At 47.3% G+C, this 10,486-nt stretch overlaps 1 protein-coding gene across 1 annotated transcript; it reads right to left on the bottom strand.

Annotated features, from left to right (window-relative positions):
* Positions 1 to 726: 726 nt before the first annotated feature.
* DMRTB1 (DMRT like family B with proline rich C-terminal 1) lies at positions 727 to 10,404 on the bottom strand. Its single transcript, XM_064146867.1, has 4 exons — positions 8,881 to 10,404; positions 7,161 to 7,351; positions 6,412 to 6,556; positions 727 to 1,477 (listed from the first exon to the last, which is right to left on the bottom strand). Exons 1-4 carry the CDS (start codon positions 9,287 to 9,289, stop codon positions 1,371 to 1,373), a joined length of 852 nt encoding a protein of 283 aa, XP_064002937.1. The 5' UTR covers positions 9,290 to 10,404; the 3' UTR covers positions 727 to 1,370.
* Between the last annotated feature and the right edge of the window lie 82 nt (positions 10,405 to 10,486).

Raw genomic sequence — 10,486 nt, 5'->3', positions numbered from 1 at the left:
TGCTGCAAATCCAGTACATATACATAGAACAGTTGTACATCAGATGATCTGGCACAGGTATTTGTTGGTTTCAGTTTTTCCTCTTGGCAGTTCTAAGTTTTCTGCTTGAACTCACTGTCCCCTAAACATCTGTATATGCTGGGAAACATTTTTTTTTAATTGAGCTTAGTGTAACTTCTTTACATCTTGCATTTAGTGACTGAAGGAGCTGGGGCTGTTTAGTTTGAAAAGGAGGAAGCTCAGGGGAGACCTCACACGTAAAGTGATAGAACAAGAGAGAATGGCCTCAAGCCGCAACTGGGTAAGGTTTAAATTAGACATTAGGAAAAAAAACTCATGGAAAGAGTGGTCAGGCATTGAAATGGGTTGCCCAGGGAGGTGCTTGAGTCACTGAGCCTGGATGTGTTTAAAGGTCGTTTGGATGTGGTGCTTGAGGATATGGTTTAGGGGTGAACCCTACAGAGCAGGGATATCGGGTGGACTTGGTGATCCTGAGGGTCTTTTCCAACTAGAACGTTCCTGTGATTCTGTGGTTGAGCAAGAGATTATCAGGAAAGTATCCAAAGAGGAAACAAAATACTTCACTGCACTCACCTCTACAGCAGCAGTCTCAAGTTGTAGAATAAAAATACTGATACCTAAATTTCCCTCCAGGCCAGTTTGTTACACGAAACTATTCAGGACAACAGATATGCAAGCCTCAGATCGTCAAAACCATACCAACAATTTAATGTATCTCTTTTAATTATACAAAACTCTCCCCCCCCCCCAATTATTAAAACATTAACAACTGATACACTTGATACAAAACCAGTTCCTCTAGGCAAAACAGTAGAGAAATGCAGCTTTCATTTGTAATTAAACATTCCCATTGGCAATCTTAAGATGTATGGATTGGACTATTATGCTAAATGATGTTTTGTCCTAGTTTCCTAAGCAGTTTCTACAAGCCTTTGATGCAAGCCCTCTAGACACAAACAGGGCTGTTCAATTTCACCTGTACTGAGTTAAACGACATTGACATGTGTGAAAAACAGCAAGGGCATTCAAAATGAACAATGCTATAGAATGTCTCAGAGACCTCACGGCCAAGTCAGGGAGCCATCTAATCACAGGCAAACAAATTCAATCATAATCATCTGCTGCTTCCACCCCCTTAACGGGGAAAGGGATTTGTCAAGACTATGAAAAAACTTTTAGGAACAAGGGTTCTATAGAGCTAGAGTGGCAGAGCTGGGAGCCTCGTAGCTGTACATAGAGCAAGGCAGGTACTCCTATTCATCTAGCTGTTGTGACTGCTCATTGGTAAGTAACACTCTCCTCAGTGATTAAAACAGTGCAGCCTGCCACTCAGCTCTTCTCCGGCCCATTCACTGTTCAGAATATACAGGTTGGGCTTCGCTCGTCTCTTCTGGGGAAGAAGATGGTTGGCCAGGTTCACTAACCACTCCTGAATGCTGACTGTCAGCTTCAGTAGCTGAAACACAAATGAAGAATAGAAAAATATTAGAACTAAGCAAGGAAAAAAACAAACCAAACCCTGTACATTAGTTTGCATTACATAGAATCATAGAATCAACCAGGCTGGAAGAGACCTCCTCCAAGATCATCCGGTCCAACCTATCACCCAGCCCTGGCCAACCAACCAGACCATGGCACTAAGTGCCCCAGCCAGGCTTTGCTTGAACACCTTCAAGCACAGTGACTCCACCACCTCCCTGGGCAGCCCATTCCAATGTCAATCACTCTCTCTGCCAACAACTTCCTCCTAACATCCAGCCTAGACCTCCCCCAGCACAACTCCAGACTGTGTCCCCTTGTTCTGTTGCTGGTTGCCTGGCAGAAGAGCCCAACCCCACCTGGCTACAGCCTCCCTTCAGGTAGTTGTAGACAGCAATGAGGTCACCATTGAGCCTCCTCTGCTGCAGCCTGCACACCCCCAGCTCCCTCAGCCTCTCCTCACAGGGCTCTGCTCCAGGCCCCTCCCCAACCTTGCTGCCCTTCTCTCAACACCTTCCAGCACCTCAACATCTCTCTTGAATTGAGGAGCCCAGAACTGGACACAGGACTCAAGATATGGCTTGAGCAGTGCTGAGCACAGGGGCAGAAGCACCCACCTTGTCCTGCTGCCCACACTACTCATGAGCCAGGCCAGGATACCATTGGCTCTGCTGCCCACCTGGGCACACTGCTGCCTCAGCTTCAGCTCCTCTCTCCCAGCACCCCCAGCTCCCTCTCTGCCTGGCTGCTCTCAGCCACTCTGGCCCCAGCCTGTAGTGCTGCTTGGGGTTGTTGTGGCCAAAGTGTACAACCCTGCACTTGGCCTTGTTCAGTCTCACCCCATTGGCCTCTGCCCACCCATCCAGCCTGGCAAGGTCTGTCTGCAGGGCTCTCCTATCCTCCAATAGCTCCACAGCTGTTCCTAGCTTGGTGTCATCTGCAAACTTACTGATGCTGGACTCAAGCCCCTGGTCCAGATCATCAATAAAGACATTGAACAGGACCGGGCCCAGCACTGGTCCCTGGGGCACACCACTACTGCCAGCTGCCAGCTGGATGTGGCACCATTCACCACCATTCTCTGGGCCCTGCCCTCCAGCCAGTTCCTGACCCATATCAGAGTGAATCTGTCCAAGCCATAGCTGTCAGCTGTGCCAGGAGCTGCTTGTGGCAGACAGTGTCAAGGGCTTTGCTGCAGTCCAGGTAGACTACATCCACATCTGCCCCACATTCATCAGGTGGGCAACCTGATCCTAAAGGGAGATCAGGTTGGTCAGGCAGGACCTGCCCTTCCTAAACCCATGCTGGCTGGGCCTGATCCCTTTGCTGTTCTGTTAGTGCTTTGTGATGGCACTCAAGAAGACCTGTTCCATCACCTTGCCTGGCACTGAGGTCAGGCTGTAATTACCCAGTTCCTTGTCCTGACCATTCTTGTGGATGGGTATCACATTGGCAGCTTCCAGTCTCCAGCGACCACTCCAGTGACCCAGGACCATTGATAAATGATGGTGAGTGGCTTGGCCAGCTCATCTGCCAGCTCTCTCATCACCCTAGGATGGATCCAATCTAGTCCCATGGACTTGTGAGGATTCAAGTGGCTCAGTGGGTCCCTTAATGCTTCCTCCTGGATTACAGTGGGACTATACTGGTCCCTTGCTCCATCTGCCACCTTACAAGGTCAGCTGTCCTGGAGACAACCTGTCCCATTATTGAAGACTGAGACAAAGAAAGTATTAAGTACCTCTGCCTTTCCCTCATCTTTTCTTACTACATTCCCCTCTGCATCTAATAAGGACTGGAGGTTGTCCTTGCACCTTGTTTTGCTATTAGTATACTTATAGAAACATTTTTTATTCTCTTTAACAGCAGTGGCCACCCCATGTTCTAAATGGGCTTTAGACTCTCTAATTTTTTTCCCACAAGACCTAGCAACATTCTTGAACGCTTCTGGGATACCTCCCCTTTTTTCCAAAGGTGATACACCCTCTTTTTTTCTCTTTAAATCCTTTAGAAGCTCTTTGCCCATTACACCTGGTATCAGTCACATTTCTAGAGGTAAATTCTCAATGCACAATGAGTTTTGTCAGTCCAGTTTGCTTTTGAGGGAGCTCATTCAAAGGTGCTTGGCATAAAGAGCTGCAAGTCTTCAAAGTGAGACAGGACACTTCAGACAACAGATGACTGTTTTCAGCCATACTTAGAGAAAGGTAGCATGAATGCTTCAAAATGGCAAGTGTTGAAGCTGCACTGGAGGAGTATGACGCAGGCTCATGACACCCACTTCACCACAATGCCTTTGTGACACTCCTGTCCATTTTCAAATAATCTCTTCTTCAACTCCAGATATGGATTTTCATTTTATAAAGCAGCACCTTGCCAATTTTTGCATGAAAAGCTCCCTCATTTCCTCACAGGTGACTTGGGGTTTTGTTTGTTCTCTGGCTTGTCCATGCAAGTAGCCAACTGCACTCAGACTCTCTGCTCAGATGTTGTACTGGCTGTTTTACTGGTCACACGTCCTGTTTGTTTTGTCAAACCTCCATACCATTACTGGGCAATACTACATGAGATCTTTTGAAGACAGGATTTTTTTTTTTTTTTAAAGTAATTTTCATCTCAGATTCCCTTTGGGGCAGAGATCACAAAGATTTCTTCTCCATCTATTTTCCTGCAAGTTTTGCCAGAAAGCCCATTTCACCTCAATTCTGGAGGTCTGTCTGGAGGAAGGATGTTCCCAAGTCTACCTGCAGGTTTGAGTCAGTTCCTTTTTTGGGGAAAAAAGACACAATGGAATCATAACACACATCACAATGCACAAAATGTTAGATATTTCCTCTCTTTTTTCAAGCATATTCAATACCAGAATCAAAGATAAGGTGAGTCTTATTGTAGTTCCCCTCTCCACCTGCATCCTTGGCTGGCAGGCGATTTCATGTATGACCTCATGCAGAACTACATGGCCTCCATGTGTCACGATTGCAAATCCCTACCTATCCTGGAGCATAAAGGCTATGTAGCCAAATTAAATTGTACTTTCTCCACTAGTACTAAAAAACATGAGTAAATGGTGGTGTTCTTTCAGCAGCAGGGTGTGTGATGCATTGTTTCCTATGCCTGTGTAATATGGGCTGACGTCATTAGATGGCGTTTTTCTGTCTGTGGAGGTGCTCTCCTGACCTGCCTTCTACATCTGCTGTCTTGGTTTTTGTGATTGTGTGGTTAGCACAACTTCACCCTACCAATACAGGACTGGATTTTCTCCAATCTCCTCAAGCAACGCCAATACTTCTCTCCACGTCCCTCATGTCTGTCTGCTACTCCCAGTTCCTTCCCATTCCCACATACTCCCAACAGAATAGCTGCAGCTCCCTACAGGTATTGCTGCGGCACTATCCCCCAGATCTTTCAAATCACAAGCCCCATTAATTCTCACATAAAATTTCTATTTGCGTACCAGCTCTCAGTTTCCTCTCTTCCTCAGCCCCTGTATTTCACTTCCACCACACCAGCATGTCCTACGTGCTGCATCAAAGCCCTAATACCTTTGTCGGTGTTTGAAAATAACTTTGCACTTCGACAATACTTACACATCCCCCACACTGCCATGTCTGTCCTTCATCTCCACGTTGTCCACTGCACCTCCTACTGGTTTCTCCCTGGCTTTCCAGCCAGGCAAGGAGCAGGCCTGCTCTGGCTGCTCTGGAGGTAAGTGCCCACTGCTGAGCTGACTGGCAGGCACTTGGCTGTTGGCCAAGGTATGCACACACATCAGTCAGGAATTGAATGTGAGTTGACAAACAGCCAAACACAAGGCTGCAGGCAAGGCTGCAGACAAACCCTTTGTGGAAGACATCTGTTTCCCTTGCTGATCAATATTGTGTAGGGGTGTGATCATGACAGATAGGTTTGGCTGAAAATAAGTAAGCAATTGAAAAGTTATGAGAGGAGTGACATTAAGAGTGAGACTGTATGAACCTTATGTTGTTGAGAAAACAGGCAAAAAAAACCCCAACTCATATTGTGTCCTGCATAACCACCATCAACGTCTTTCCAGTTCAAATCAGGTAGTTATACTCCTCTTCTTCTTACACAAGAGATCTGATTTTTCCCTGGGCGATTATTATAATCTGTTTCATAATAGCCAGATTAACAATGCTTTATTCTTGCATTCAAGCAGAAGAATAAAATCGTGTTTATTTTCCTGCATTTTCAAAATGAGTTTAAAACAAACCAGCCTGTCCAGTCATCCCGGGCTCAGGGGTAATACTCTGAGCAGCTCTGCCCTCTTGTGGTCACAGCTAGCTGCAGCCAAACGGGAAACTCAAACATAATCACAAATACATGTCTAGATGTATGTCAAAGAGACCCAAAAGAGAGGGGTGCAAAGACTTAACCTGAGCCAGAAATCTAAAATCCTGTGAGAGTCTATAAAACAACTTCAGGTATTGAATAGTCAGTCTTCCATTTACAGCAATTGTCAGATGAGCATGAAATTTTGTAGTATTCTTGCTGAGCATTAGTGTGCAGTTTTTAAAAATGCTGTCTAAATTTCAACAGAGACAAATAGTTTCAAAGACGTGTCCTGTAAAGTAGCCATTTAGAAAAATATTTTCATTCTGGAATAGGTCTCAGGCTTGGGGCCTTCAACATCCTGAGTAAGATTCAGGTGCTTGTCAGATGGAAAGCCCAGGCACATGAAACTGCATCCACTAAGTCAGCCCTTCCCACAGCTGTACAAGCTGACAGTCTGTCCTGGACTTCAGGATCTCAATTCCATCTCCATCACAAGGATCTGGGTACCCCTGTAAACTAGCTGGAATCAGGGTCTCTTGAGGCTTCCACCTCTGTGGCTAGGTACTGAAACAGGGCCAAAAGCTGGATCTCCCAAGGCTCATCTCAATACTTCCTTACCATGTACCTCCTTGCTTGTTTCAGCCACAACGTTCAGTGAAAGAGGGGGTGGGATGTAATGAATCCCTGGCAGAAGCCCTGGTGGAATGAACTGAGGCAGAGGAGCATAGCAGCCTTGCTCGAAATCTCCACTTTCATTTGGAATCTGAGGAAACACATGAAACAAAGCATCCTTCATCTAAAGACTCTTTCCCAGAACATATCTGCAGTTAAACAATGTGCTTGTGCTTTTTACCTGTGAATATTACATTTTCTGCCCACTCTGTGGCTTTATAATGCCACATCTGAGCATATAATAGATGTGCAGTCTGTGCATACTGCACCATGCTGAAAGTGAGAAGTTGCAGGTTCTCGGACCATTTCTCAGCTGAGACAGACCTTCTGAGGTTTTGTCACCTGGTCTGGCATCCCAGTAGAGCAGGTGGTTTCAACCAACTCATCTTCACCATTGACCTGCTGCACTTCCCAGTGTGCAAGTTTGGAAGTCTTCATGCAACACAGAGGCAACCTAGGAATAAGCTCCTTGCCACCACCTCCCTAGTTATGCATTTTCCCCTGAGACCAAAGAAGTGAGTGGCTCACACTAGACCAAGAGGCTTCTGTGCCCCAAAGAGCACCTCACAGCTCCGTTTTTCCTTCAGTGTGCAGTGGAGTAAGCAGGGTAATGTTTCATGGGTACCTGAATGGCAACGAGGCAGCTAAAGGGAACAACAGCAGGATTTCCACAGCTAATCAGAACTGCTACTTACCGACACAGAAGCTGCATTCCCTGGCCCAGTGCTGCCAGGAACGTGTCGGAAACCTCTCTGAAGTGACATCCCTGGAGGTGACTCATTGATGGCAAATCCCATGGGAAATGGGTGATAAGAATATATCCCAGAGTACCCAGGGTACACTTTAGGATGCTCTTTCTCCAGGTATTCTGGGCTGACCATGTATTCTGTAGGAAAAGCAGGGTGAGCTAAGAAACAATGATAGAAAACCAAATAATAATACCCACATAATTCTCTGGAGCTCAATAGACATATCTGTAGGACCAAATTCCAGGCAGAAGAATCTGTCCCTTTGCTTTCATGCTTAGCTCCTTATGAATTTATTTTGTGGGTTTTTAATGAACTAAGGAAGGGTGCAGCCAATGATACTCAGTGCAGAACGATCTGCCTTCTATCTTGTGTATTGTGAACCTAGTCCTTAGTAAAGTAGTGGCTGCAGAATCTCACTCAGCACATCAGCAACAAAAACCAACCTACCTTAAGATTTTGAACTAGAGCAGAACTTAAACCAAAAATCTACAGGGAAAAAAAAGCAGAGTTCTAATTTTAGTCCTTTCTGTCTCTAATTTACAGACAAAACAATTTCAGCTGCAGGAGTCAGTTACTCTTGTTTTTTATCTTGTATTTTGAATCTTATGTGGTCTCTCCAGAGTCAAAAAACAGAGAGTGATTATTTGAGTACAAATTGAGTCTTTCTTGTCTGCACAACCTTCTATTGGTAGAGAAGTGGAAGAATTTACTTCGGAGTAGACTGACCTCTGCAGTACTGTATTATTTGTCTCTAACCATTTTTTAAACTGGTGAAAAATGTTAGTAAGGGAGGGACTGCCAGGCACCTGTACAGCTGACATCATCCATAAGCATTATTTTCTTAGGAAACAATGCTATGAAGAACAGTTATTGACAGACTGGGTGAGAACTAGAAATGCCTGAAGTCTTTCCTCTGGGCTTTTCAGCACAGCTCTCCAGAGGCTGACTAATGGCTGCTGTAGTCAGTAGGGATTTCCATGAATTTACTCTAGTAAACAGTAATAGTATGAAGTGAAATTGTAATGAACTAGGCAAGATACACCAAAGACTCTATTAAATGAAGGGATTTAAGAGACTATATAGCTGTTCCACCTGCAAAGCCTGTGCTCTGCTCTTAAAGACACCAAAGCACTTTCATACAAAGTGATGCTAGTCGAGTTCAATCTTTGTTACAGGAATCTCTTTCTTTTACAGTGCCACCAAAAATGCTTACTACAGACAACTGCAGCAGTAACTTCCCCACTTACCTGCCATCACTAAGTTTTTTGTGGTTTTGTGGTGGAGGCTTCTGCACAAGCACCTACAGTGCAGTGGAACAGAGTTTGTTGTTCCCTCCACCCCCGGATTAACCGTGTGAAAAACCACTTGCTTAAGCTTCAACTTTGCAATGAGCAGCAAAGCTGAGCACGTTGCTGTGGTCACTGCAGAGCCAAGTGACCCACCCTGCAGAGTCTGCAAAAAGGAAAATAAATGCAGGGCTGCACACTCAACACGCAAGCCAGGAGGCAAGGCAAGAGAGACAGCAGGAATGCCTTTCCAGGGAGCTGGAGACTGAGGAACTGGCAGGTGCAAACTGCACAAGTGGCAGAGTTTGATGGAGGAGGACAATGAATGCAGAAAGAAAGTCGGTGGGTGCAGAAAATAAGATCTGGGGACAGGTCCTTACCGTAGTCCCAGAAGGGAGGACTGCCAGGAGGTGGTAGTGGCGATCCCCTGCATGCCATGCCTCTGCCTCTGCCTTTGCTGCTGGTGGGCTGGGTGCCCCTTATTCCCCCGCGGACACTCTGTTCGCGGCCACTGGCCACCCCAGCTGCCACCTCAGGGCCTTCACCCATAGGAGTGGGCTCTCCGTCAGCCGGGGGGTCCGGCAGCAGCTCCCTCAGGGCCTTCTGGGCTGCCATGATCTTCTGGCGTTCGGAGATGAGGGAGCACTTGTCACACCGGCACAGCTTCCAGCGGCAGTGCCCGGCGTGGCCCTTCACCGGCACCACGAAACCATGGTTCCTGCAGCGGGAGCACTTGGGGGTCCGCAGGGCTGCCTTCGCTGCCACCGCTGCAGCCTTCTCAGCCTCCATGTCACGCCGGCCGCGCCTTAGCTCCCTGACAGACGGGGACTGCTGCCTCAGGGCGCTAATTTAGGGCACGGCCATCGCTGCCCCAGAATGTAGCAACTTGGGAAGGCGGAGCAGGAGAGTCCATGGCCACGGGTGGGGAATGCCCTGCTCTGAGGAGCGTGTGGTACGGGAGCTGCCTCGGCCCCTCGGGCGCTCCCCTCCTCAGACAGGCATGGTGCAGGCTGGAGCTGGACCTCAGGCATGGGGTCTGGAGGAGGAGAGCAAGGGGAGAGTGTATCAGCAAAAGCAGGGCACGACGTGCAAGGGTTTAGTCCGTTTCACTCTGGTGGTGTGTGCTGAAGTGGGGAGCGTTGGGTGGGTGCATGTGAATGGCAGTGTTTCCCTTTTTGGTGTTTTAACATGGATGTTCACTTTCGCACTGCTCATGCATTTGCTTTTAGTAGGCACAGAATTTGGGCTCCATTTTGTTTCCAGTTTGCAGCATGCTTCTCTTGATCAGGAGGAATGAGGGCCTCAGCAGAGAAAAGCAAAAACCCCTGTTCCATCATTCAGTGTTTCAAACCAGAGTACTAAGATTAAAGTATATGTCCTTCAAAACCTGACTCCTTGTCTTGGAATTCCTTATTCTCTGGAAAGCAAGACAGGCTGTCAATTAGAAATACCAGAATGCTCCAGCAGTGCTTGGAAAGCACTTGCTACTTTCTATTACTGGTAGCTCCAAACCTATGGTTCACACACTAGCCCATTGCCAGGAGAAAACTCTCCACTTTACAATTAAAGGAACACTGCCCCGTGCTCCCAGTGTGGCCCCAGTGACTTCCCTGTTTCTCCCAGTATCACAAACTCCCTTCCCCCAGTGACCTCCGAGTCCCACCACATTCCTTCCCATGGCTCCCAGTAAACCCCAGGGTTCCTCAAGACACGCAGCTGCAGTGCATCATCTCTGCTGTCAGCTCGCGTGGGAAGTGCCTGGGCTCTTAGTGGAGCTGTTGGACAGCAGTAAGCTTTGTCTCTCTTTTCTTGCAGTGTCCCCAGAAAGGACTTGGAGTGGCAGAGGTTCCGAGAGCTGGAAGCATCCAATGGTTTAATGCATGAGAGCAAGAGGCAGCAGAGAGTCGTGGCTGCCAGTGATAAGTGCAGGGCCTGCAGGGCGATGTCAGGGTAGTAAATGTTGGGGGACATGCGAGAGGGTGGGAG

This window comes from Pogoniulus pusillus, chromosome 8, assembly GCF_015220805.1.
Source record: "Pogoniulus pusillus isolate bPogPus1 chromosome 8, bPogPus1.pri, whole genome shotgun sequence".
NCBI lineage: Eukaryota > Metazoa > Chordata > Aves > Piciformes > Lybiidae > Pogoniulus > Pogoniulus pusillus.
This window is presented reverse-complemented; position numbering and strand designations above follow the sequence as displayed.

Coding starts and splice junctions, on each gene's coding strand:
- DMRTB1 (XM_064146867.1), bottom strand. CDS start 9,289: ATGGAGGCTGAGAAGGCTGCAGCGGTGGCAGCGAAGGCAGCCCTGCGG. Junction 7,352..8,880: donor TCCTCCCTTCTGGGACTACG/GTAAGGACCTGT, acceptor CTTTTCCTACAG/AATACATGGTCAGCCCAGAA. Junction 1,478..6,411: donor AACAAGCAAGGAGGTACATG/GTAAGGAAGTAT, acceptor TTTGTGTTTCAG/CTACTGAAGCTGACAGTCAG.